The sequence below is a fragment of the Pipistrellus kuhlii genome, unplaced genomic scaffold, assembly GCF_014108245.1.
Source record: "Pipistrellus kuhlii isolate mPipKuh1 unplaced genomic scaffold, mPipKuh1.p scaffold_m20_p_24, whole genome shotgun sequence".
NCBI classification, from domain to species: Eukaryota; Metazoa; Chordata; class Mammalia; order Chiroptera; family Vespertilionidae; genus Pipistrellus; species Pipistrellus kuhlii.
The window spans coordinates 3,416,380-3,444,025 of NW_023425523.1; the positions used below are offsets into that span (position 1 = coordinate 3,416,380).

General features: G+C 45.9%; 2 protein-coding genes across 3 annotated transcripts in view; one reads left to right on the plus strand and one right to left on the minus strand.

The window, feature by feature from the left end:
- ST7L (suppression of tumorigenicity 7 like) overlaps positions 1 to 15,743 on the plus strand; it is a 125,044-nt gene extending 109,301 nt beyond the window's left edge. The window contains exon 17 of the mRNA XM_036453229.2: positions 15,215 to 15,743. Within this exon, the coding sequence (XP_036309122.1) occupies positions 15,215 to 15,231 (17 nt within the window). The 3' untranslated portion in view covers positions 15,232 to 15,743. The remainder of the gene's footprint in view (positions 1 to 15,214) is intronic.
- Positions 1 to 22,803, minus strand: part of CTTNBP2NL (CTTNBP2 N-terminal like) — a 37,886-nt gene extending 15,083 nt beyond the window's left edge. The window contains exons 1-3 of one of the 2 annotated variants that reach the window (XM_045586876.1): positions 22,683 to 22,803; positions 10,276 to 10,400; positions 7,745 to 7,850 (exon numbers count right to left, since the gene is read on the minus strand). In XM_045586876.1, the coding sequence (XP_045442832.1) occupies positions 7,745 to 7,843 (99 nt within the window). In that variant the 5' untranslated portion in view covers positions 7,844 to 7,850; positions 10,276 to 10,400; positions 22,683 to 22,803. The remainder of the gene's footprint in view (positions 1 to 7,744; positions 7,851 to 10,275; positions 10,401 to 22,682) is intronic. The other variant, XM_045586877.1, reaches the window with a different exon arrangement.
- Between the last annotated feature and the right edge of the window lie 4,843 nt (positions 22,804 to 27,646).

The following is a 27,646-nucleotide window of genomic DNA, read 5'->3' on the forward strand; positions in this document are numbered from 1 at the left end:
ATACATAAAACATCAACTTGTACACATTAAATATATGCAGCTTACTGTATATCAGTTATACCTCAATAAAGCTGGTTTAAAAAACAAATAAAAGAAATCAATGGGAAAAACCCATCCTAAAAAGCGTCCACACTGTCCCTGTATTTCCTGTTTTCATTATGAAGAGAGAAACGGGAATATAATGTAACATCTGCTTCATGCCCCAGAGTGCACCCTTAACCCTGCCAGCTGTCTCCAAAGACATGCTTTTGGCTGTGGGGGTGGGGACGGATCAACTCAAAGCCATCAACTCCCATAAGAAAAACAAGCTAACTCGCAAGCCCCGTCAATGAACTAAGATTGAAAGCTTCGTCTTTCTTACGAAGGACAGCATGTCACAGTCTACAGGAATACAGTATACTTCATGGAATGTACCTATGTTCTAATAATAACTAGCAGTGAATGAGCTCCGAGCACCTTCATTGGCATTTGCTCTCATTTACTCCTCACACCGACCACACAAACATACAGAGACTGCTTACAGGGTAAGGAACAGGTCCAAGCTCACACACAAGGACTAACTGGCAGAGCTCAAACCTAGTCTGTCTGCCTGATTTGAAAGCTCATGCTCCCAACAGCTACACTTAAATGAATGGTATTGCTTTGGAGAGTACATTGTGATTATTTTTATAAGCAGGATTAAAAACAAAACAAAACAAAACAAAACCCTCCCCGGCCATTTCAACTATAAAAACACATTAAAATATGGCCCAAAAGGCCACTGATTAATTCCCTTCAAACCATATTTCATTGGAAAAGTTATGAATATAAATCTAAAATCTTATAATTCAACTTCCTAAATAAAATAGTTTGCTTTCTAATTTTCCAATTCTTTTATCCAAGCAGAAACTGGACTTCTCTCAGTTTCAGCTTTTACGTTCATGTGAATTTATCAAAGGTCTAAATTACCTACCCCAATCCTACAGGCTCTTCTGAAAAATCAACTATCAAAATGAGATCATTTTGGCCAAAGAATAATATTAGATCCAGGCTTATCAGAGCTGAAGAATGCATCCACTGTGAGTCCATTCACAGTATGTTCTGATTTCTTCTTTAATGCAAACTCTCTTGACAGGCTTACTAATATAGGACAGTGTATGCTGCTTGCTAAATTCAATTTTACCTTCCTCATCTCAGCCCAGCCTTTATAATAATCTGCTTCCATAATAGGCACAAAACCATGACCAAAAGCAGATGTCTGCTCTGCTTACAGGGAACTTGTGTTTGTGGTACTGAGCTACAGACTTCACCTAATACTTTTTTGTTTTGTTCTATATCTTTGCTACGTTATAATGATTACTAGAGGCCCGATGCACAAAATTTGTGCAGGAGCCTTGGCCCCAGCCCCTGCCTGCCATGGTCCCCGCCCACTGATGCTTTGTCTGGGAAGAAGGACGTCCAGTCTAATTAGCATGTTCCACTTTTATTATTTTAAGAATATTTTCAGCAAAAGTACAGGCATACCTCAGAAATATTGCAGGTTCAGTTCCAGGCCACTGCAATAAAGTGAGTCACATGGATGTTTTGGTTTCCCAATGCATATCCAAGTTACGTTTAGCCTGGCTAGCGTAGCTCAGTGGGCTGAGCATTGTCCCACGCACCAAGAGGTCGCTGGTTTGATTCCATGTGCCCGGGCCGCAGGCTCAATTCCCAGGAGGCAGCCGATCCAAGTTTCTCCCTCCCTCCCTCCCTCCCTCCCTCTCTCTCCCCCCACCAACCTTCCTCTCTATCTAAAATTAATAAAACCATATTTAAATTTTTTAAAAAAGTTTTCTTTACACTGCATTATAGTCTTCTAAGTATGCAATAGCATTATATCTAAAAAAAAAACACCAAAAACCCACATACATACCTTAATTAAAAATACTTTTATTGCTAATAATGCTAACCATCATCTCAGCCTTCAGTGAGCCGTAATCTTTTGTGGCTGGGTTGTCCCAAACCCTCAATTTGTAAAAAACGCATTATCCGCAAAGCACAATACTGAAGCGAAGCACAATAAAACAGGACATGACTGCAAATCATTTGTTGTTCCAACACAGACCTACATATAACATTTGGGTTTTTAATATTTCACCCCTGGCTGCTTAAAAAACTCTAAAACACCAGAGTTTAACTAAATATATTTCTAACTTTGTCCTGTCTACCATGTTTCTGTCTATAAATCTCCTTGCTTGGGGAATTCTGCAGTGGCCATGCGCCAAGAACAGCAAAACTCTACCCCACACTTTAAAAGTTATACCTGTTTTATGAGGGAGACATCAGGGGAAAGGAATTCAAGACTCCTCAAGTTAATTCTACATGGAAGTTGTAATACTTTAACTTTCATTACTGTGTAAGCACTTTAAATAATGCTTTAACATAACAGGGTACTAGTAAATATGGGGGAGATTCTACTGAGTTAGAGCTCCGTGTGGCTTTGCATCTGATCTAAGATGTGCAGATATGCCCAACGTGGAGGAGTCATAAACGAACTATTTGATTTAACTTTTATAAGCGGTCAGATCTACTTTCTAAGTTTTTAAATGGTCCCCCGTCTTCTGGAGGAGCCAGACCAGCTCGGAAGCCATCTCCTCGATTTGCCCGGAATGAATGAGTGAGCCCTGGGACACACAGTTCACCAGCAGGGTGATTTGCTCTCACTCTGGAGGGGATTTCTAGAGTATTCATTCATGAAGAGAGAGTGGTCAGATGGAAAGACTTTCATAAAGAATGTTTTCCTGTGATGTAATCCCTTCTGAAACAGAAAATCACTTTATATAAAGTCCAATTAGGTCCAAATACAGTATAAATGGGCTCTGTATAACAATTAGACTTCAAACACAGAAGAGGCTGAATATTACATTATTTTCTATTGGCCTCCCTGGTTCCATGCCAAACACGTCTTGGCTGCAACAGAAGAATGAAGAGGCTTTTGTATTTAGGGGAGAAAAGGGAACATAACTATGGGGCTCTAGAAGGGTATGGTTGCAACCTGGCGCTTTGCAGGAAATTTGGAAAATGAGTAAAGCTCTTATAATTGCAACTCTAGCCCTAGCTGGTTTGTCTCAATGGATAGAACATCAGTCTGTGGACTGAAGGGTCCCTGGTTTGATTCCAGTTAAGGGCACATGCCCAGGTTGTGGGCTCCATCCTCAGTAGGGGGTGTGTAGAAGGCAGCTGATCAACAATTATATCATTATGCTTCTATCCTTTCTCCCTCTCCCCTCCTCTCTGAAATCAATAGTGTGTGTGCGCGCGTGCGTGTGTGTATTTAAAAAAATTTAAAAATAATTACAACTCTATAGGTAGGATCTTCTTACACACTCTGGGAACTTGATAACATATTCCTGTATAAACCTAACCCTTGTCAATGTGACCTACTATATATTTAGCAGCTACAGTGAACCATAAGGTTTTGTTCAGAGATGCAAGGTTAGACATTAGCTTTTATGTCCAGGAAAAAAAAAAATCTATTTTGAAGGTAAAAAGAAAAAGAAAAAAAAGATAAGCTATTTTACTTAAACAAAAAGGAAAAACCGTAATAGCTATTTAGAACACAGACCAAGATCTTTTCAACTCACTACGCCTGAGTTTGGAAAGAATACCAGCCCTGGCCAGGTGGCTCCGTTGGTTGGAGTGTCGTCCCATACACCGAAAGGTCGTTGATTCCTAGTCAGGGTACATACACAGGTTGCAGGTTTGATCCTTGGGGGTATACGGGAGGTAACCGATAGATGTTTCTCTCTCTCTCAATCAGTTAAAAAGCAAAAAAGCCCCACAAAAAGATATATCGTTGGGTGAGAATATATTAAAAGAAATAAAATGAGTAAGCTGCCGTATTAGTCAAGAAGTTTAACAAGTGTTTGCTGGTAAGCAAGAGCTACTGGAATAGTGCAGTAAATCCTGATGTGTCACAGAATCAAAACAAAGAAACAAACAAAACAAGACAAACACTGTCCCACAAATAAAAGGAGGTTCCAGTGTAACCTCATCTGTGACGGCAGCTGCTTTTTCCCAAAGGACTCAATCGCTTCCTCTAACAATAGCCTGTTCGAGAGGCATGGCTCCCGGGGAAGCTAAACTCGTACAGCTGAAGCCCCAGAAGCGAGCTTTATCACCCCGAGCCGGGCGCGCTGACCGGATAGATACACTTGTGCTGGACTCTGCCTGGTATTTCAGAGCAAAATGCTCCCTTAATTATAGCTCTAGCTTCTCAAGCTTTAGGCAGCTTAGGCAGAAGCTGCCTAAACCAACTAAAATTGGATCCCTGCAGAAAAAACATAGTTGAGGGAAACATGTGCACCCACCACCTACGCATCTGTTAACATTGAAACCAGAAGGCGGCGAGCACGTTAACGCACACATAAGAACGGGCTGTTCGATTCAGTAATTCACAACATTCACTCAGAAATATTATGGCGGTCTTTTAAAGCAGCATGCCCCAGCGGCACAACCAGTCCCTCTGCTCAACAGGCTTTTATTGAGCTGCTATGTCCTAGGCGCTGTGCTGGGTGCTGAGGACATAAAGATTAGCAAAGCGGACATGGAAAGCTCCTTGGGTTTGTATGGTTTCTAAGGCTGAAAAGCAAAGAGAAAAAAAGGCCGTCCTTTGATTTTTTTTTCCATTCGAGGCAGTCACCCCCAAACCCCTGCCCCAGTTATGAGGGGGCTGAGGCCCACGAGTTTCTGTGGGGTCAGCTGGGACGTTTGTGGGCAGCTGCTTCCTGGAGCCCCAGCATAGACAGCAGCAGACCCTCCGGAGAGCCCGTTAATAAGCTCTGACCGCTATTTATACGGCCGCTGCGCCTGGAAACGCTGTCTGAGATCTAAAGGGGTCACCATCTTCCAGGCTCGGCCGAGGAGTGAGGGGCACTCTGCTGGCCTCAGAGAGCCAGGGGAAGGAGGGGGGAGAAACGACGGGCATTGGGAGTGAGGACTAGGAACCAGCTCAGACTTCCCCCGTCCTCTTCCTTCTCTCCTCACTGACCAGACAGACACGGGGTGAGCAAGGGGAGGGGGGCTGCTGGTGTCCGTGGACGGGGTGGAAGGGGATAGGATACAGTGCTCAGGGAAGGGAAGACATCACCAGCAGTGTCAGAGGAGGTCTGTGAACGTGACAGAAATGAGTCACCGCCCGGAGTGAATGATGACATATGTGGTACATGCTGGCAGGGGCGTCATTAGAAAGTTGGGCACTGCTGAGGGCATCCAGAGACATCCGGTCCAAAGATTAGCAAAGACTGGCTGGTTCTTGGACATGGGAATGTGATATACGCTGACAGACTATAACTAAAGAGAAAACGAGAAATGAACCCTACCCTGTTGGAGTTTGTAATGGCATGGAAATTATAGGGTTACATATCAATATTAGTTATTAATCATTTATTTTATTTTTAATATGTTTTTATTGGTTTTAGAGAGGAGGAAGAGGGGAAAACAGAGAGAGAGAGAGAGAGAGAAAGAAGAGAGAGAGAGAGAGAGAGAGAGAGAGAGAGAGAGAGAGAGAGAGAGAGATGGAGGCACATCCACGGGCTTCCTCCTGCATGCCCCCCACTGGGGATGGGAACCTGTGCCCAGTCGGGAATCGAACCATGACCTCTTAGTGCAGACAAGGAAGCTTCACTCCAGACGGAATGACTGGACTGAGGTCACACATTTATGCTCTGGCATCACACTTGAACATATACGACTGGCATGTGTCAGAGGCATAAACATGATTTTTATTTAGGAATCACAGGCAAGTCATGCAAGCGGAGGCAGGAGGGAGGGAAGAAGGCAGGCTCCCCCTCCCCCCCAACACCTAGGTGAAGTGCCTCGTGCGCTGGAGAAACGAAAGCACCGACGTGACTATTGCACATTTCAAAGCTCCGGGAAGACACACAAGCAACAGTTTCTGGTGAAAAACTGCCCCGAAGCGTATTTAATCAGAGAGAAATGTCAGTCTTTTCCAGTCTGCCTTAAATCACATAAATTAATGCCACTCAAAACCTGACAGCATGTAGAAGTAACGGGTTTAGATTTCATTTCTGTCATAATTATAATTTCAGAGTAGTACCAGAAAAGACTACGCAGACTGAGGGAAGGAACACATTGCTGTGTCAGTGCGGGCGGGCGGAAGGACAGAAAGCTCAGGGACAGAAGAGGCAGCCTCTGTCTGAGCCTGAAGAGGGGCTGACTTCAGGGGCCCCCTAGGAAGGCAGAGAGAAAATGACCTTTTCGCTCTAAGGAAATCTTCAACAACGGCGTTTCACATGAACTCTGATATATTGACATAATATCTATCATAATAAAACCGTAATATGCTAATTAGACCGGACGTCCTTCTGGTCTCCCCCTCCTCAAACCATCTCAAGCCAGATTGGGGCCTGCCCCGTGTGGCTCAGTGGTCAGCACTGATTCCTAGTCAGGGCACAGGCCCACACTGCAGGCCTGGTCCCCAGTGTGAGGTGTGCAGGAGGCAGCCAATTGATGATTCTCATCAATGATCTCTCTCTCTCTCTCTCTCTCCCTCTCCTCTCTCTCCCTCTCCCTTCTTCTTCTTCTTCTTCTTCCTCTTCTTCTTCTTCCTCCTCTTCTTCTTCTTCTTCTTCTTCTTCTTCTTCTTCTTCTTCTTCTTCCTCTCTCTCCCTCTCTCTCTCTCTCTCTCTCTCTCTCTCTCTCTCTCCCTTTCTCCCTTCCTCTCTGAAATCAATAAAAATATATATTTTTTAATAAGACAGATTGGAAAATATCCTTAGTAGGGTGTAAAAATTTATGACACTTAAAAGGAATTATTCCCTCCTATTTAAAAAAAAAAAAAAAATTAGACTATAGCCCTAGCAAGTTTTGGTCAGTGGAGAGAGCATCAGCCTGTGGACTGAAGGGTCCCGGGTTCGACTCTGGTCAAGGGCACACGCCAGGTTGCAAGCTCGATCCCAGTGGGGGGCATGCAGGAGGGAACTGATCAATGATTCTCTCTCATCACTGATGTTTCTGTCTCTCTTTCCCTCTCCCTGCTCTCTGAAATCAGTAAAAATAATTATTAAAAAATTAGACTATATATTTTATCGTTCCAATTTTAGTATATGTGCTGCCGAAGCGAACACTTAGACTATATATTTTAGAGCAGTTTTAGGTTTACAACAAAATTGGGTAGAAAGTACAGTTAACATCCCTCCCCTTTTTCATTTGAATGGATATCAAATACTGAAACAAAAGTAGGAATTTTTATTCTGCGGTCTAGAGAATCCATGGATCTCAGATACTACATCCTGAACTGTGGTGTATGGTGTATATACATTTTTTTGGGGGGATGCATATACTTAAAAAAAAAAATAAAACCTCACCCAAGGCCAAGGGTATGTTTTTAAAATTGACTTGAGAGAGAGAGAGAGAGAGAGAGAGAACCAGAGCGCCTCTCGGCCATGGCTTTATGTACATTTTTTAAAGGAAGCAGGTCTCAGCAGGTTATCAAGGGGACGGCATTCAAACACAGCTAAAACTACTGAGTTAAACAATGAAGTTCAAGGTCCAGACATCAGGTAGAGAGATCAAAGGAACTATTTTGGGGACAGAAGGCTTCACCGGTGTCCCTAAAACACACCACACAGGTGGCTGCCACTCAGAGTGCCAGTGAGTATGCCTAGGCCTCTGACTTAAACAGGCTATTGAAATATCCTGGTACATAAATTACAACCAATGAAACAACTTCCAAAAAACATATGATGACATCTTGTTAACGTACCTTTAAAGCTTCTATAACGAGGTCCCTGGCTTCTAGCTCTCCTTCAAGAATACTGAACAGCGTTAGGAGTTCAGGCTTGCTGAGTTTTTCCAGATTCATCCTGAAGGCCTAAAACAGAGACACAATCAGACAATCTCTGAAGACAGAGTTAACTTGATATGATCAAAGAAAAATAAATTGAGACAGACAAGCAGTATAACTATTACAGTATAAAACGCTTTCAGAAAATAAAACTCACTTTATTGATTTCATCATTACTCACAAAAAATACATTTTATCATTTTTCCTCTAGGCATATTTGCAAGCATCCTAGAGGGTCTCTGAATTAGTTAGTCACTAATTTTGTTCACTAGAAATTCAGGTAAAATTGTGTTACAATCAATAGTATTTCACCAAAAATTGTTATACCATAAAAAGATTTCCCACCTTTAGATAACCAGATTCAAAACTCGCATATAAAACATGCTGGCATCCCTCAGAAACTGGTTGAAATGAAATTTGAGCAAAGATAATGTTTGCTGAGAGATTTTTCTTTTAAATTGTCTACTTTCGGAGAGAATATCACAATATTTATATTTCATATAGCAAAATAAAACTTAAATGCAACCAATATGCAAAAAATAATTTTAAATGACTTCTTAAAAATATACTGTTTTAAACATCTTTTAAAAAAATGTATTTTATTGTTTTTTTTTACAGAGAGGAAGGGAGAGGGACAGAGAGTTAGAAACATCGATCAGCCGCCTCCTGCACACCTCCTACTAGGGATGTGCCCAAAACCAACGTACATGCCCTTGACCAGAATCAAACCTGGGATTGTTCAGTCTGTAGGCCGACGCACTATCCACTGAGCCAAACCAGTTAGGGCTGTTTTAAACATCTTAATTGGTCAGACTACTGAATGTATTTCACTTAAGCTCCCATTTCTATAAGGAATTGTATCTTTTGAAATATGTTAAATGTGAAATCTCATGGCACAAATTCTATCTTTTCCACAAGATTCATTTCTCCACAAACCACACATAGAAAAGGGATGGCTGTTTCAGGGTCTTTTGACCAGCAGTTATGGCAAAATACATTTTATAACTTCCAAAGTAGAGCAAAGACTACTTTCCTATAGGTTTCTGTAGAATGATTCATGGCAGGACTGGTTCCCACACCCTCCAGTCATTCCCAGCTCTTAGGAGAACATTACATTTTGGGCGGCACACAAAGGACTCATTGATTTCCTCCAGAGCTATGCCTCAGGTGGAGGAAAACAGGGAGAAAAGTCCTACTTCACTTGCTGTCAGATTATGTTTTGAGACAAGCTGTACAAACCTTTTCGCCATACGGTAACATATGTGCATTGTAACTTCCCCTTTGAAGGGCTAACTTTCTAACAAGGGAGTTTTAGCAACGAGTAATTCTCACATCAGTGCTAGAGAGAGATCTCAAAGCAGTTAATTTTTAAAGACTAGTTTACTGATTTTGAGAGAAAAAGGAAGGGAGAGGGAGAAAGAGAGATGAATGTGAGAGTGTAACATGGATGGGCTGCCTCCTGTACGCCCCCTCTCGAGAATCAAGTCCTCAACCCAGGCATATTCCCTGACCAGAAATCGAACCGGGAACCTTTTGGTACAGGGGATGGGGCCCAACCAATTGAGCCACACCGGCCAGGGCTCACAGCAGTTATTTTAAAAGTGAGAACTAGAAAGCAACAATAAACCTCATAAAGCTAAACTTCATAGAGATGGAATGTTGGGAAGAGCACGTGGCATTGCAATCAGATAGGTGCCAGGCCTGCGTCTTCCTGGTTGTGTAACTGGGCGAGTTTTCGGATTATCACCTTTCTTACCTGAAAGGGGAGGATGATCTCTAACTCACAGCGTTACTGCGGAGATTGCGTTAATAAAAGTAGAGCGCAGGGCCAAGTTCCTGATACAAACTGCAGAACGGTTAATTATTAATCACTACCATCCTCTCTCATTTTCCAACGCAGCTCCGAGAACAGTATCACCACAGTTAGGGGCGGCCAAGACCAGAGACCTCAGAAATCCCTCCAGCGGCCCTTTGGAAAAAGGCGCCAGCATCCTGAGAGAAGAATGGCGAGGGGGAGGCTGCAGCTGAGTCACCTGGCTTGTTATCTCTACGTTTGTAAACCACTCACGTGCACAAATGTTCGTATCTGGAACGTTTTGCTAATATGTACCAACCCATTTAGCTTAGTGTCTGCATGAAGTGAATGCAACACAAATATGACAAAGAAAAAAGGTCCACAGCTGTATAATAATTCAAAACCCATCAGATCTGTGTTTTTTTTTTTTATATCCTGATAACCTTTCTTTATAAATATTAAAACTTAGCAGCTCTTGGCTTTTCTAGTCATTTGAACGTCATCTCAATACACAAGACACTGCAATACATTTTTGCATGAAATATAAATGAAGAGAGTCAAACTGCCTTATGTTTTAGGATGGCAGGGAGATTGCTGAGGGTGGGGGTAGGGATGAGGGTAAGGCAGGGGTGGGGGATGATGGTGGTGATACTGACCTGATAATTGGCAGTCACACTTCAGTCCTCAAGTAGAAACTCTTAAAGTTTTCTTCAGTTAAGATTTGGGAAAACTGACGAATATATTTAAAATGCCGTCAACATGGTGAAAAAGTGTCCAACGCTGCAAGATAATAAGAAATTTATTGCCTAAGTGACCACTCTATAAACAATTTCTAAATCTCATGAATGTCAACGGTGTCATTAAGATGATGAGGCCGGCAGCTGTAGGTGGATTCAAACAGCAAAGAGGAAAAGAGCCACTTCTCCGAGCTGAGGCTGAGTAATACGGGACAAGGAGCAGGGATCTGGCTTCCGTGCGCAGTTGTAATTGGGGAAGGTGAGGGCTTTCAGAACCTCTTTCACTTTAAGGTGTCCAGTGCCATTTCAAGGACTGATGTCCGCATGTCTCTACAAGAGACTGACTCTCCTTGAACGGACAAAAGCCTATTTGCTCGAGTCACCATGACTTAGGCACAGCGAACAAAGAAAAAGAAATAGAACTGAATTTTTCAAATTGCCCAATTCGTGAGAGGAGAATTCTCATCCCCTCAGCTCCTGCCAGTCAAAACACAAATCAACCAACCTGTCCCCATCTGGACTTTGTAAGGCCGATCGCTCACCCATTGATGTTCAAATATTTAATGTCAAACTACATACGAAATGTGTTTTACTGTCCTAACAGTGGATTGGACCCAGCAGACTTTAAAAAATGACAGGTCTAACATTTTACTTGATGAAACATCATCTTGTCTTGTATCGGTAGGCACCAGGCCTGACACCTATTTGAGTTGCCAAAACATGACGGTCAAATAGGGACAATGTTGGAGGCATAACACAGCCAAAAATGCTCGTGTCTTTAACCAGGAATCAGCCGTTAACCTAATTAATTATGGGTCTCTCCATTTAGGAGCGGAGTGTGCTGTGCAGTCAGGAACAAGCATAGAGCCATCATGTAGGCAGACCACTAAAAAGCCGTACCCCACATTTCCGCCCAATTTATAAGTTATGTGGCCCGGGGTTTTGAGAGAAAGGCCGTTTCGAACTCCGCAGTCACCATCAGGAACACGGGCGGCTTTTTGGCATGCCGTGTCGCAGCGCACAGACTCGTTCTGCACTCATTTTCCAAATGAGCTGTTACTTGTCACTGTCATCCATTAAGCAGCTCTGAAAGACAAGGTCATTCCCACCAGATGCTCAACTCATTCCTTCCCTCAGAACCCGAGGCCAGACTTTCCCTTTCCTACGAGATGAGCCACAGATATTTCTGTCCAAGGAATGCTCCCGTCGATCAATGTGAAATAGAGACCACTTGTGGACAAGTTGTCTGGGTCCATTATTATACACTGGGACACAGCTAACTGTAGCTATGTTAAGCTTCATGGTTTTCCTGATGACAAAAATACATAAATATATAATTAAAAAAGACCAAGTTATATCTATTTTAATACTCTGGAAAATTTGCCTATTTATGGGCTAAGGATGAAACATTTTTGTTATCAATATGTGATTTCAAACATTTGGTCTATTCACATGCTACTTACTTCCCACCCAAGTCAGGGCCAACAACAGAGAGCATGTCTTTTCTTTCTTTTTTCTTTTTAAATATTTTTTATTGATTTTTTTTACAGAGAGGAAGGGAGAGGGAGAGGAAGAGGGATAGAGAGTTAGAAACATGGATGAGAGAGAAACATCCATCAGCTGCCTCCTGCACACTCGCCACTGGGGATGTGCCCGCAACCAAGGTACATGCCCTTGACCGGAATTGAACTTGGGACCCTTCAGTCTACAGGCCGAGGCTCTGTCCACTGAGCCACACTGGTTAGGGTGAGCACGTCTTTTCTACACCAACTTCCACGGGCCCACAGCCACAGAGTAAGGGGGTGGAGCCAGCCTCCCGGAGCCCCCTTGGCACCTGGCCACGGCAGTAGGCTGTGGCTCGGCTCTGTTCATTTGATTCTGACCTTGGGCCCTTTCTGGATGGCACCGGGCTCCACTCATTCTGGTCCTGCTTGTGCCTTTTTCTGGAGGAAGTCCCAGCTTTGCTCGGGAACTCTGAATTAATTCGATGGGACAGCAGGCTCTGTTGCCTTTTTACCACATAGAGACTGGGTGGCAGAAAAAGAAACACCCGAACAGCCTCTATAGCTATGTAAGCAGAGGGCAGGGCAGGGCAGGGTGGAGTACAGTAAGATGTTTGTCTATGTAGTATCTGGGTGTGTTATGTTTTCACGTAGAACTAAAGGTTTTATTTCTTTCTAAGTGGAGGGTTACTTGAGACACGAAAGAGGAAAAATAATATTTTTCAATAAATCTTAGATAGAAATACCTTAAGAAAAATATATATATACACTCAACTTGGTTAGTATAAAAACAAATCAGTTGTTTTAACCAGATCACTCTTGCAAAACTGGATAAAAATCACTTCTTTATATAAATATGCTCAGACATCAAATTTAAGAGATTTATACTTGAGCTACAACTGACTGACATTCAAGCCATTCAATAAGTTTTTAGTATCAGTGATAAGATACTAAAAGTAAAGACTCTTTCGTATACTTAGAAGCAAAACCAAAATAATGGAGGCCAGTTAATTCTTAAAATTCAAAGAGCCAACATTAACATACAAAACGAGTGTTTCTGAGAGCTTTCCACTGGATACTGTACTTCCTTAGAAATCCAGGATATATGAATTAAAAAAAAATTTTTTTTTATTGAGTTGAGAGAGGGAGAGGGAGAGAGAGAGAGAAACATTGATCCGTTACCTACTGCTTGCACCCAACCAGGATCAAACCTACAACCTGAGTATATGCTCTCACCAGGAATTAATTGCAATCTTTCAGCGAAAAGGATGATGCTCCATCAACTGAGCCACACTGGCCAGAGCTACATGAAATTAAAAAAAAAAACAAAAACCTGTCACATTTATAAATACTAAATCTAAATATGGACAAAAATGCACCACTGTTTTAAAGAATGAATTCAAAACAACATGCCATCTGAGGAGGGAAGGTGTTGACATGTTCTCTTGACTATCTCAAAAGACTTAAGTTTCTCCACCATCTGGCTTTCCAGTTTTTCAGAAGGGTTATTTATGTATTTGGGGGTAAAAGAATGACAACATTCTAAACTGTACCTCTCATCCCACTTTTGGCATTTTAGGATTAGCCTGGAGGTAAAAAAATATGTCAAAGTACTGCCAAAAATTAATTTTCTGATCAAGAAAGCAGGTCTTTTGTGCACTTCCTAAAGGAGCTGTTTTTGCTATTATTATTTACAAAGGTCTAAAACCACCGTAAAAAATCGAATCGAGTTTTACTGACTTCTACAATACAAAGCAATGTAAGCTTTTACTACAAATGTCAAATTAACCTTCTTTCAGTTGAAGGTAAAAGATATTACTGGACTATTTGGGTCTTCATGAGTCTACATGTTATAACATACGTCCTGGGCTGAACTGTGTCCTCCCTCCCCAAATTCCTATGCTGCAGTCCTAAGCCCCAGGACCTCAGAATGTGACTGGCTGGGGAGACAGGGCCTTGAAAGAGTCAGGTTGAAATGAGGTCATTAGGTGGGCCCTAAAAAGACTGGTGCCTTTATGAGAAAATGTGGATACAGACACGAGACAAGGAAAGGACACGTGAAGACAGAAAGAACACAGCTACCCACAAGCCAAGGGGAGAAACCTAGGAAGCAACAATCCTGCTGACAGGCTGCTTCTGGACTTGGAGGCTCCGGACTGTGAGATAATTAATTTCTGTGGTTTCAGCCACCCCGTCTGCGGTGCTTCGTTATGGCAGCGGCCAAACACAGACAGCGTCCTGATCATTTACAACTTCTAAAGCGCTCAGAGCACCAGATCCCAGGCTTGCCCTTGGGGAGTGCCATAGCAGGTTTTGCAGAAGGCCCTGCTTTGTCTGCTCAGTCTGCTTTTTGCACCCACGCTGCAATAGTAGGCCCCCAGAAACCCGCTCTGTGATGAGGCCAATAGTCCGTAAGGTTAGCACTGAAAATACCTGCAGTAGTCTGTTCAAATACACAGTACTGTACTCTCAAAGCAGATTCCAGGATACCAGATTTTCTGAATTTATGCTTAGTATAGGCCAGTGTTTCCCAACCTTCTCTCATGATGAGAATCACCTGGTGGAGTTGTTAAAACACAGGTGATTCTCATCATGAGAGAAGGTTGGGAAACATATAGGCATTACTAACAATATAATTGAGCTTATCAACATTAATCACCACCACCTCCGAGTTTATAGCACAGTTTTCTAAGAATTTAAGCAGTAATAGTAATAATGAAAAATACAGAGTTATTTAACTAAATAAATGTTAACATATTCTAGGTAGTGTTCTAAGTACTTGACATGTATCAATTCAATCCTCACAACCACCTTGGGTGAGAGATGCTATAATGCATGTAACTGACATAGGAATTCTTCATCATCACCCATTTTACAGCTGGGAAACCAAGGCATTAAGACTAACTTGCTTCTGGTAAATGATGGGAACGGGATTCGAACCTCAGTAATTTGACTCCAGAGGCTTCCTTACTAACCCCGCTCCTGGGAAACGTCTGTTCAATCTGATCTCATTTTATCAGCCTTGGGAAGGGCGTAGAGGAAAAACCGGGGCCCACGTGTGATTCACAGAGCTGGGAGACTAGTCCGGCACTGTCTGTTCACAGGTGAAAACTGAAGCCAGAGTGAAGTGACTTTTCCGGAGATTACGGCGAAATAGTAAAACTAGGTCTAGCACTCACGTCTTTTGAAGATCCAGACTAACCCACTTTTTGGGACACCATGATGGGTATCAGGTTTTTGTTGTTTAGCTGCTGGAACACACACATCTCTGGTGTCGCTCTGTGTGGGTGTGATGTCTCTCTTTCCTGCTGTGTGTGTACCTCTGTTTCTTTCCGGGTCCCCATGCTGCCAGCAGGATTTATATCAGATTGACGGAAAGGAGGAAGTGGCCTCATGCCCACAAACATTCAAACATCTCCCCCAAAAAGTAGCACAGGCTCGTAAAAACAGGTCTGTCTGCCTGGATATCTGTTTACACCCTTCAACTGTTCTCACCTGAGACAAGACCAAACCAGAAGAACTACATTAAGCAAGCTACTGGAATGCCTGTTAATGAGAGTGAATAATGATTTTTATGTTAATGCATTTTTTCATTAACATAAAAAAGATAAGTCTTTGAGCATCAGAAAATTACCAGAAGTATGAACCATTTCAAGTATACTTGTCAGCTGGCTTTTAGTTTACATAAAATTACAATGTGACTTCACTGAAATAGATCAGACTGTGTCATCTGTTTGTCCATCATTCCCCTAAATCTTTGCTTTCCTGATATAATGCCATGGTGACTTGTAAAGCACCACAAGGAGAGAACAGTAACACGTGGATTAATTTTATTTCCAGTAAAACGATTCATGGGCCGCAATTCAAGAGACAGCCTGGAATATGAAAAACCCTCCAAACGTTATTGCAGGACGAAGTGATCGACTCCATCAGGATTTCAAACCGGATGAGGCAGAGTGTCCGGCACGGAGGACACACATGGACAACCAAGCATCTGTGTCAGGGCGGGGCCCCTAACCTGACTCCCCGAACTGCCAAAACCCTCACCAGAGCCTCGAACAGAAATATAACCGATGATGCTGTTTTGCTTTTTACAATTTGTCTTCTAAACCAGATCACTGATTAAAAAAAAAAAAAAAAAAAAGTTAACCACTTGGCATCAGTTGAAAATGACCCACAACAGACCTAGCGATTGTTTCTGCTCCGAGGTTCTGCAGGGACAGGGACTCCCGGGAGGCATGTCCGGCGGAGAGTGCGTGGACTTCGGTGTGGGACAGGCCAGGTTCATCGTGGCCTGTCGATCCACTTACCCTCTGGGCTTTAGGTTCTCCGTCTCTAAAACGGGGATAACAATTCATACTCTCACAGGGTACCAAATGGTTAGCGACTGGCCAGTCTTCTCATTCTCGTCCTGGAGCGCCTATACTGGGCTTCCTCTCCGAAGAGGATGGGTTTCTCTTTTCCAATGCGTCCTTTTCTAGCAGGCGTGTGTCGAATTTAGAAATAAAAGGAAACGGACTCCTGATCTAACAGCTCCAGGACAGAGGCCTGGCCAGCTCCTGGGAAGGAGGCTCGGGCACCCGCACCACACTGCCTGGGCCGGCGGAATCGGCACAAAGCAAGGCTTTCCTCTGCCAGCCGGGCTTTTGGTGACTTTGGCAGATAGGTGCGAAGCACGCCGTTGCTTCCCTGAATTTTTACGGCTTTTCATCGTCACAGTTTTAACTTGTAATGGCTGAGAAATGGGTTTTCTAAAAATGTCCCAGCTGTTTTTTACATTATGTCAAATGCTTAGGTCCATACCTCTAGTCACATACATGATAGGTACGTATCTATATTCATAACCCAGGAGCAGTTATTGCATTCTATTCCATCAACTCATCTGTTTACACATCTGCCTTCTGTCTCACGTGACTGCTCTTCTAGAAAAACTCTACCCTATTCACCTTGGTCACACTTAGCACCGGGCAGCCTCTGGTTGGGGGTGGGGGGTACTCAGAAAATGCGGGCTGGGAAATGTCCGGGGAGGCACCTTGGGTGACAGCCATCGAACCTGGGCTTTATCTTGTAGGAAGTGAGATGTGACTCAACATGTTTAACCAGGTGACGGTCACAGTGAAAACAGTTTTAGGAACGTTAAAGCTTCAAGCCCACAGCGGATTGAGGGCAAACTGGAAGCAGAAGGGGCAGCTGGGAAGGGATTTTCCCAGGAGAGATCTGAGGAAAAATGAGAGAACTAAGACGTGGCAGCAAGAAAGACTGATGCAAGGCCGGGACCGGTTTGGCTCAATGGATAGAGCGTCGGCTTGGGGACTGAAGGGCCCCGGGTTCGATTCCGGTCAAGGGCATGTACCTTGGTTGCGGGCATATCCCCAGTAGGGGGTGTGCAAGAGGCAGCTGATCAATGACTCTCTCATTGATGTTTCTAACTCTCTATCTCTCTCCCTTCCTCTCTGTACAAAAATCAATAAAATATATTTAAAAAAAAAAAAAAAAAAAAAGAAAGACTGATGCAAGAGATTTTATAAAGTATTTACAGGAACTTGGTCCTGGCTCCATTTAAGGAGGCAGGAGGGGGAATTGTCCCAGGGCAGCTGAGGTTTTAAGACTGGGTGACTAAAGGATGATGCCATTAGCAAAAACAGGGATGTAAGAACAGGAACTGGTCGTAGCGGGGAAGTGATGACTGGTGTGAGGCATGCTGAATGGGAAGTAGGCAGACGCCAGGAGGAATGTGTTAAGGGTGAGTGTGGTGAAGGGGAAAGGTTTAGGAATGGAGAAGTCTTCGGAAGTGCCTTCCACTTAAGATCAGAAGGGACAGGAAGAAGCCAGTGTCCAAACAGACCAGATCATTTCTGTGCCCTCAAATATCAAACCCGTTAAGATCCAGACTGGTTCTGTTCTCGCTCCTCTACGACCTGCTGCATCGGAAAGGACTGAGCAGAAACCAAAAGGCCCTCTTCCCACTACAAAACCGCTCAGCGCTTCTCTTTTCCTACAGCTTCACTGGCCGGCTACTGTCTTTTCTCTCCTTTGTAACTCACTAGTGACCCGGCGCACAGATTTGTGCACACTGAGAGGAAATTAATTAGAAGGCGGCCAGCAGGGCAGGACTGGGCAAGATGGGCCAGACACGCCCTGGAGCCGACCTCCCATGGTCCCTCCCCAGCCGGCTGCACCTGGGGTGGTGCCGTGGCTAGAAGAGTCTCTTCAGAGTGAGCAGGGTCCTTCCGGCAGGTGGGGTCCCTCGGCCTGGCCTGTGGGGATCGGGCTGAAGCAGGCTCTCCAACATCCCCTGAGGGGTCCGGAGTGTGAGAGGGCACCCTGCAAAGTTGCTGTCATACAGGGTGTGGAATGTAAACACAGTGTGCAGTAAACCAGATTCGGGCTGACAGTGCCCCAGCACCAACATCACCCACGGCCAGAGGTGAAATCGTGTGGCCCCACGAGGAATCAGGTCCCTCCTCTCTGGTTTCAGGGTGCATCACCCGAGAACTGCCGCTCAGCAGCTCCTGTGTTGAATGTCTGCCCCCTGTAGTCTGTGAGTGTCATAGCTACCAGTGGGACGGAAAATTAGCATATTAGCCATATCTATCTATCTATATATATATATATATATATGGCTAATAACCACTGATATTGATATATATATATATATATATGCCATATATATATTAGCATATTAGCATATTAGCCATATATATTAGCATATTATATATATATATAATATGCTAATATATATATGGCTAATATGCTAATATGCTAATATATATATATATATGGCATATATATATATATCAGTGGTTGCCAACCTTTCGGACCTCACGGACCACCGGTTGGTGACCGCTAATATAGACAGTTCTTATCTCTTGTTGAGAAAACTCATCCCCATTTCTTCCCCGTCCCCTCTCCCCCGCCTGGCTCTCCTGTTCTAAGGAGAGCAGGCCCAGACACACCTGGCCGAGCCTCCCCAGCTGCTTTCCACAAAGGCTCAGTCTAAGCAGAGGCCCCAGGTGCAGGGTCAGGAGGCTTTTTTGTCCGTAAATCCCCTCATCCTGTGCTCCATCGTTCTGGTTTCTATTGAACCCCGGAACAATTAGGGATTATAGTCTTTAGACTCGGTCACGATAGTAACAGTTAAGGATTACGTTCTGAGTGGGTCCAGAAGCCAGATAGGATTCCTTTGGCAGCAAAGGACGCCTTTGCATGGGGAGCTCCGGCTTTTACCTGAAACACAGTTGGGAAACACTTGGCAGGAGGCACCATCTACCGCATTCTTGACATCAGGGCCTCCTGGCAGCCTGGTTCCCTCCCCCCACCTCCACGCCTATCTCCTCCAGGGTGGTTTCCTCTCTCAGGTTTTGGTTGTTCTAATGATTGCGCCTTACTTTGGGATGCCTGGGGGGATTATCTTCAAAAGGCAAAAATCACTTTTAATCAGAATTACCATTGAAAAGCCCTTACATCTCACAGAAGATGTTGGCAGCAAACACCCAGGAAAAGAAAAGAGAAGAAAAAAAAGGTCTTTAGAAATAGGCTAACGAGCCATTCCTAGGGTCACCCCACAGACTGGACCAATTTCCAACGGAAAGAAATCTCTGCTTCTCATCTCATGCCACCAGCGCCGTTTCAATGAGCCCCTAGGAGCCCGGTTCTGTTCCACTCAGAGAAGACAAGAATTCCAGTCCCCTTCTGCTAGCTCACGGGCAGCTCTGCAAACAATGTGCCAACATACAAACCCACTGAGGACTGGTGCTTTATGCACCGTGATTAAGGTCACCAGATGTCCCGCTTTTGGCAATTTTAAAAATCGGACCTTTTTTAAAACGCCAAGGGAAGCGGGACAAATTGTTAAAAATCGGGACTGTCCCGCCAAAAGCGGGACGTCTGGTCACCTTAACCATATCAGTCTGAGGACTCCGCTCGGGACCCAATAGTTTGTGCCCTTGTTCCCTTATTTTGTGCGAGTTCAGAAAAGCATAAGATCAATTAAAAATCCTTTAGAAACAAAAACAAACAAAGAAACAGAAACACCCCAAAGTAGATCAGTAAGTTGTGGAAATCAAACACTCAGAAGCCATTCTTAAATAAAAATCAGCCATCAGTTCCTAGTGTGTCCTCCTGCATTCCCTTCATTCCTTTGGGGTCAAGTTCTTAGGGGAATCAAATCCTAAAAGGACTAGCATTGAGGACATTAATATTTCTGGTTCAGATTTCATCACAGCAACATTATGTATCTCACCAGCAGTTATTTTCTTATAGGAAATTCAGTACTGGAGAGTTAAGATACTGGAGGTTTCAGAAGACATCAGATAAGGAAAATAAAGTTCAACCAAGACAAAAAGCGGATTGTTTATACTAACACACATGTGTCAAACACAAGGCCCGCGGGCCAAATCTGTCCCGCCAGGCCTTGCAATGTGGCCCGCACCGCGCTGTCATCACTGCACTCCGCTGCGTTTCTATCACAATGACAGTTTATGACTGTTCAGTAAACCATTCAGCCCGTGATTTAGGCTGGATTTTAGATTTTGGCCCCTTCTCTGATTGAGTTCGACACCCCTATACTAACAAGATGTGCCATATCTCATCAGTACACGAGCTTTCTAGACTACCCTAAGGGGATAGCTTCAAACTAAGTTTAACACTCACTAAATCAAACTATATAGCAGGCACTGTGAGAGCTACAAAGACCACACACACACACCCTCACACACACACACACACACACACACACACACATACTACTACCTGCTCCAAGAATTTATAAATTAATGAGACAGATTAGACATGCGTTGCTTTTCTTCATCTACTACGACCAAATAAGCGTTGAAAATTTCCAAGACTCAAACGTGTATCCAAGTGGTCTTGCGTGGTTTGCTTTTTCCTCTCTGCTCACTGAGGCCCTGACAATCACCGCTACTTTGGTTTCCTGAGTCTCTTACCTTAGTTTATTTTCTGTTCTCTGCTCATGGAATAAGATCTACCTTTTTGGGATTTCCTGTTCTGCTTTTAGTTTTTCTCCTGCTGCTCTTGCTGGGGCCCCCGGCTTACCCTCCTCTACAGCACACACTGTGTTCGCCGGCGAGACAGACCCTCCACACAGTTTCTTCTTTGTGTTTTTTTATTGGCGATCTGGAAGCCATCACCGAGAGTGGCTCTGAAAACCTGGAACCTAACTATTCAAAAGTAATTACCTCCAGGAAGTCCACTTTTAGAAAGTTTAATCAGGAAGGTACAGGACGGCCTCTCTAACCACCCTCTGCCGCTCCAGCTGCTTGCATCTCCTTGCTGGTAGCGTGAGCTAGAGGCGGCAGCCGTAAGATGGACTGGGGACTGAAAGCAGAAGAAATAACCCCAAAATATGGCGAATTTTTATATATGGAAGTGCGAGCAATAGATGACTACTGGGGATTCCAGGGCGTTCACATGAGGCCAAAACCACCCATGTTTTGCACCTGCTGAGATGAAGGTCATCCTGACAAAGCCTTCAGGAGCACAGGATAGACTCTGTCTGGGGGTCACGCACGCATGACAATGGCTGGCGTTAGCCACGTGTCCATCGTCCTTCTTTCTGAGACTTACAACGTGCTCTTCCTTTTCATCCCCTACATTTGGGTAGGTGCTACTGGACTTGTAAAAAACAGTAGCATCTTTTGTGTACCCCTTTTCCACCTGGAGGGGAAAACCCACCGTCAGAGAGGGGCTTCTAGGAGTCACCAAAGGCCACGGGACCAGCTCAATCATAAACCTCGACGACAAAACCTGAATGTCTCCAAACACTTCCTGCCTTTTGTTTCAGCAGCACCATCCCTTCAAGGTGAAGGGCAGGCTCCCTGAGCCACACACCAGCCCGGCCTGGACCCGGGGAGACCCTCCTCCCGCATCTATCGCTCCGGATGTGCTACTCCACACAGGCCTCCTTGGGGAGCCCGCTCTGGCCCATTGACAGGCAGACAATACACGCCGCCTCCTCCCCACGCGGGGCCGGCTCCGCAGACACCCAGCCCGCCCGCCTCCCCGTGAAACGGAAAGGACGGCTTCCCACCAGATTTCCAGGGGGAGAAACGGGCTGGGAAGCAAACATGAAACGCAACCCAGACCTAAAAAAAAAAGAAAAAAAAAAAAAAAGACCTCAGAAGTTGGGTTCTCCCTCCAGAAAGAGGGAAGGCACAAAGGGGATGTGGGGGTGGAGAGTCACCGTTTCCCCTTCCTCCCGGGGCTCCGGGAGGGGGACGGAGGGTCGGCGCGCGCGGGATGGGGAGAACCGAGGGGAAGGCCGCCTCCTCCGTGGAGCTGGCTGCTGGGTCCGGGTCTCTGATTGTTGCTTCGACCCATCCCTCTTTCTTTAGAAAACACTGATTTTTTTTTTTTTTCATTCTTCTTCTTATGGATGAAAGAAAGCAGCTCCGGTGCCACGTTAGCGGGCAGGGGCAGGTGTAGGGAGGGGTGTCCGGCCTCCGGGGGGACAAGCTGGGAGGGAGGGGGCGGCAGCCTGGAGAATGGGGGACCCGTGCGCCCTCCCCCCAAAGGCTGAGGCGCCGGTCGGAGGGGGCCCCTCCGTGAGGGGTGTCCGGAGGGGAGCCTCTCCTGCGGGGCCGGGGCTGGCGGGGACAAGGACTGGCGGCGAGGACCCCGGAGGATGCGGAGCCGCCTCCTCGGGGAATACCGGGAGGTGGAGGGACGGCCCCGCCCCCTCGGGGATGGGCGCCAGTGGCAGTTGGGGCGCTGGCGGGAGGATCGCGGAGGTCCTACCTTTACCTTTCTCGGGGGAACACGGCCCCCCAAACCTCCGCCGAGCCCCCAGCCCCAGCGGCTCCTACCTTTCCTTCCCCGGCGCCTCGGTCCACTCCCAGCCGCCGCCGCCGCCGCCGCCGCCTCTGCCGCCCGCTCGCATCCACAGCCCGCGGAGGCCCCGCCCCTCGGCCGCCAGGCGGGCGCTGGGCGTTCGCCAGGGCCAATCAGCGCCGCGCCGCTCCGGCCCCGGCGCCAATCCGCGCCCGCCGGAGGCGGGGCTTCTCCAATGTCACTGAGGCTCCTCCTGGGGCCCCAGGATCCCTTTTGTTTGGGAAGAGACGGCCTGGGATCGAGGGCGCGTCACTTCCGGCTGGAAGCGCTTCCCGGCTCCGGCCCGAGCCCGGGGCCGGGGGCTCCCCTCCCGCCCGGCGCCCGCAACTTCCCACCTTCGAGGCGGTGTCCCGGGCAGCCCCCGGGCAGCCCCCGGGCGAGGGCTTCGTGCTTTCCCCTCCTGGTCCCGGCAGCACAGGAGGGGCGGGTGCCCTGATGGGCCACATGAGCGCTGGAAGTGTGCTTTGGTGTGTGCTTCAGGATTAGTTGTTGAAAATCTGGTAACGTGTCTTTCATGCTCTGTTTTTTGTTTGTTTTTTCCTTTTCCTTGGACGAGCTTGTGGGCGTGGTGCTAGAAGCAAGGGCGCCAAGATAAGAAACCCCGACACCTCTCCCCTCTATCTTTTCACGTTACATTTGGGAGAGAATGCTGGCCCTGGAGCCGCTGGCGTGGGGACGCTGGTGGTACCCAGGAGAGCATAAACCCAGCCCAACTTGTCTTCCAGGTAGAAGTCGGATGGAAATTACCTATTTGTGTGTCAAGGTTTTTCACGCGATGGTTGCCAAACGTGGGGACTTTTTGTGTGTATCCTGGCTCCCTTAGATGCTGGGCAATGGCGTTGAACAGTGAAGCTGGAGCAAAGGACAGTGAGGATGCAAGGAATGTCTGACCCTCCCTGTGAACACAGAAATGCAGATCTTGTAGGTGGCAGCAAGTCCTACCTGGCCCAAAAAGCTCAGAGGTGGGCAGGAAATATCCCTACCTGAGGTCAAGGTTTCTGGATTCCTTTTCCAGCTCACAGATGGATTCAGCTAGTTAAATGGTTAACAGCCACATTATTTACATTGCAACCCACTTGATACTTATAATACAATAGAATAGAATGCATAAATAATGTACTAATTTTAATACATTTTTCCTAATCCTAATTATTAAGCAGGACAGTGTTAGAGCCTTGTACTCACCTCGGCAGACAGTTCTCAAGTCTTGCCCTTATGCAGTCACAGTCTGGAGGGGTGTGGTCCGTCTCGAGTTGGAAGGATGCAAACCAGTTTTTATGTTATCACTGTGCCCGGTACTTTTATATAACGCCATCTTATTTAATCGTCGCTATTACATAACATTTCGTAACCTGTGAGATAGACATCTTTTGTCCATTTTACAGATGAGAAGATAGAGATTTAGAGAAATCAAGTAAAGTGATAGAGCTAGTAAATGGGAAAGAAAGAACTTCCAACAACTCCAGACTTGTGCCACATTCTGTTCAGCTCACGCCGGCTGTCCCAGGACAGGTCCAGAGAACGGGCCTGCGTGGCTGTAACATCATCACTGGAGCTGGGAAAAGAGATCCCTGCCTCCCCTTACTGATCGCAGGCTTGAGCGGGTCAGTTGTAGTGAGGAGCTCACCAGCAGCCCAAGTGCCCTGTAGATAACGAAGGAGGAAAAACAGAACTTCAGGAAGGCATCATTCCCTGTGGTCAGGAGGCTGACATTTGAGAAGCAAGATGAAGGGTCGGCACATAGTAGGCACTCCATACATAGCGACTTGACACAAAATGTCTGACATGGTTACAGACACAGAGTTCAGGTACTGGAATAGGCCCATGAATTAGAAAATTCCCGTTTGTCCCCCAGCCTATGGGTGTGCAATGAGGAAGTGCCTCATGCCCGACAATGAGGTAGATGTGGGAGAACAGGCTATTTTTCTGCCGCCTCTGAGTCACTCTCAGAGTTGTCCCAGTGAATCAGCCCTCCTTCCCTTTGTAGCTTTTAACCCACCACCACCCATGCTGCTCCCAGGCTGCGGTGCTCTGTGGCTCACTCCCTGTAAAGCAATCAGCAGCTCCCCTGCCTCCCAGGACTCCCTCTGACCTATCCTGAGCGTGGGAGGACCCAGCAAGAATGAGGTCATTGTTGCCTTGTAGGATTCAGAATCCTGAGGGTATTCAGATTGCTCTTTTTCAACAAAAGGTCTCTGCCACCAACCCAATGCCAGCAGGAGTCCCCAGTTTGGGGTGGGGTGAGGTGGGGTGGCGTCTTTATTCAGGTACTTTGCAAACTGCAAAGGGAGCAGGAATGCAGCCTCTAAGGGAGAAGCAAACTGGGGAAGGGGGAGGGGCATAAAATGCAAAGCAGAGGAAGCCCTGTCCTCATGTAATTTACAGGCTAAGACAAAGGCGAGGCTGCCTTTTTAAAAGTGCCTGCCTGCACGAGTCACCATAGCTAAGATTTGGAAACAGCCTAAGTGCCCATCAGCAGATGCGTGGATTAAAACACTGTGGCACATCTACACAATGGAATACTATGCTGCGGTAAAAAAGAAGGAGTTCTTACCATCTGCAACAGCATGGATGGAACTGGAGAGCATTATGCTAAGTGAAATAAGCCAGTCAGAGAAAGATAAATATCACATGATCTCATTCATTTGTGGAATATAATGAACAACATAGACTGATGAACAAAAACAGATCCAGAGTCAGAGACACATGGATCAGACCATCAAACCTCAGAGGAAAGGTAGGGGAGGGTGGAGGTAATAGGGAGAGATCAACAAAGGGACTTATATGCATGCATATAAGCCTCCCAGTGGTCGGCAAACTCACTAGTCAACAGAGCCAAATACAGCAATACGATTGAAATTTCTTTTGAGAGCTGAAAACCGACTTCTGCGCCGAAGTTTCGATTGCACTGTACATGCATGCCCGCACAAGGTATTTTGTGGAAGAGCCACACTCAAGGGGCCGAAGAGCCACATGCGGCCCAGAACTGCAGTTTGCCGAGTGGACACAGACAACAGGGGGGTGAGGGCATGAGTGGGGTGGGGTGGGGCGGGGGAGCAATAGGGAAATCAGGACACATAGATAACACCTTAATCAATAAAGAAATTTTTTTTAAAAGTTCCTGCCTGATTCTGATTGGTCCGTTTTTATGCAAATAAGGACTAAGAAGTTTCACCTGACAACGAGATGGCACGCTTTGGTTGGTTGTTATGGAGCCTCTCTGATTGGCAGGTAAAAGTACCAATAGGACATAGAGGCACAGCCTGACTGGGCGGAGACGTCGCAGCCCATTGGTTGAAATGCCATTTCCGGCCCGCCTTCGTGACATGTGTACCCCGGGAATGCCGTGCGGGGGGCGTGGCTGCTGTGCGGGCTTCGCCGAAGCGCCTCTGCGAACCACAGCTGGGCGCTCAGGTATGAATCTGGACCCCGTTAACCACGGGGAGGCCTTTTTGGCAGGTACAGTCCTCCTTGGTGCCGGCGCCTTCCTTTCCATTCAGAACCCTCAGGAGGCCGGGCCGGAGCCCTGAGAGGTGCGAGTTTTGGGATTCTCCCGTGTATAAAATTATAAATACACTTTGTAAAACGTACAAATACACTTAGGGCCCGCAGGCACACAGCAGTCAAAAGCGCGTCCACAGGACCTTGAATTTGTTTTTATCTCTGTGACGTGGCCCACCCGCCGGTAAGATTGATTGAACGCCGCCTGTGTGAGGCGGTCCCTGAGGAGGAAATGCTCAGGATTGTATAGGCTGAACCCGTTTTCCTCCAGACAGCCAGCTTCCTGGGGTTCCACAAACGTTTACTGCTGGCTGGGGAGCAAGGCTGGCGGGACGGGAAAAGCATTAAAAACACCCGGGGTTCTGTTCGTTTCCTAGGGCGGCCCTCACAGATTACCTCAAACCGGCGGCTTAGAACCGCGGTCAGCAAACTCATTAGCCCACAGAGCCAGATATTAACAGTACCACGATTGGAATTTCTTTAAAAAATATATATTTTATTGATTTTATACAGAGAGGACGGGAGAAAGTTAGAAACATCGATGAGAGAGAAACATCAACCAGCTGCCTCCTGCACCCCCCCCACTGGGGATGTGCCCTCAACCAAGGCACATGCCCTTGACGGGAATCGAACCCGGGACCTTTCAGTCCGCAGGCTGATGCTTTATCCACTGAGCCACACCGGTTTTGGCTGAAATTTCTTTTGAGAGCTGAATTTTTTAAACTTAAACTATATAGGTAGGCTCATTGTTATTAACGTAATTAGGGTCCTTCTAAGCTGGCCTTTGCTAAAAGCTCCAGGAGCCAAAGAGTGGCTCATAAGCTGCAGTTTGCCGACCACTGGCTTAGGACAACAGAAACGTTATTTTCTCTCCGACTGGAGATTAGAAGTCTGAAATCAAGGTGTCGACAAGGTTGGTTCCTTCCGGGGCTCTGAGGGAAGACCCACTCCCCATCTCTCTCCCAGCTTCTGGTTCCAGGCAGTCCTTGGTGTTCCCTGGCTTCTAGCTGTATCCTCCCAATCTCTGCTTCCGTCCTCACACGCCTTCTTCCTCTGGGTCTGATGTCTCCTTCTCTTCTTACTTGTATCCGGGCAGCAGTGGATTTAGAGCTCACACTGATTTAGTGTGGCCTCCCCTAACCCCCGCAGCTCATCGCTATTTCCAAACGAGTTCGCATTCTGAGATACCAGGTGGACCTGCGATTTGGGAGGAGAAACATTCAAATCCATACGCAGACCTCAAAGTAGTATCCACACCGCATTCCATTGGAGTTTACTGGTAAATAGCGTAAATAACGAACCAATCCCAGAAGCAGTTCTATGAATGCATGATCATTACATATGCTAGAAGCCATTTAGCAAGATTTTATTATATTGTCACTATAAAATTGCTTCACGGTACATCTCGTTTAAGTCTTGAAAGAATCCCAGGAGATAG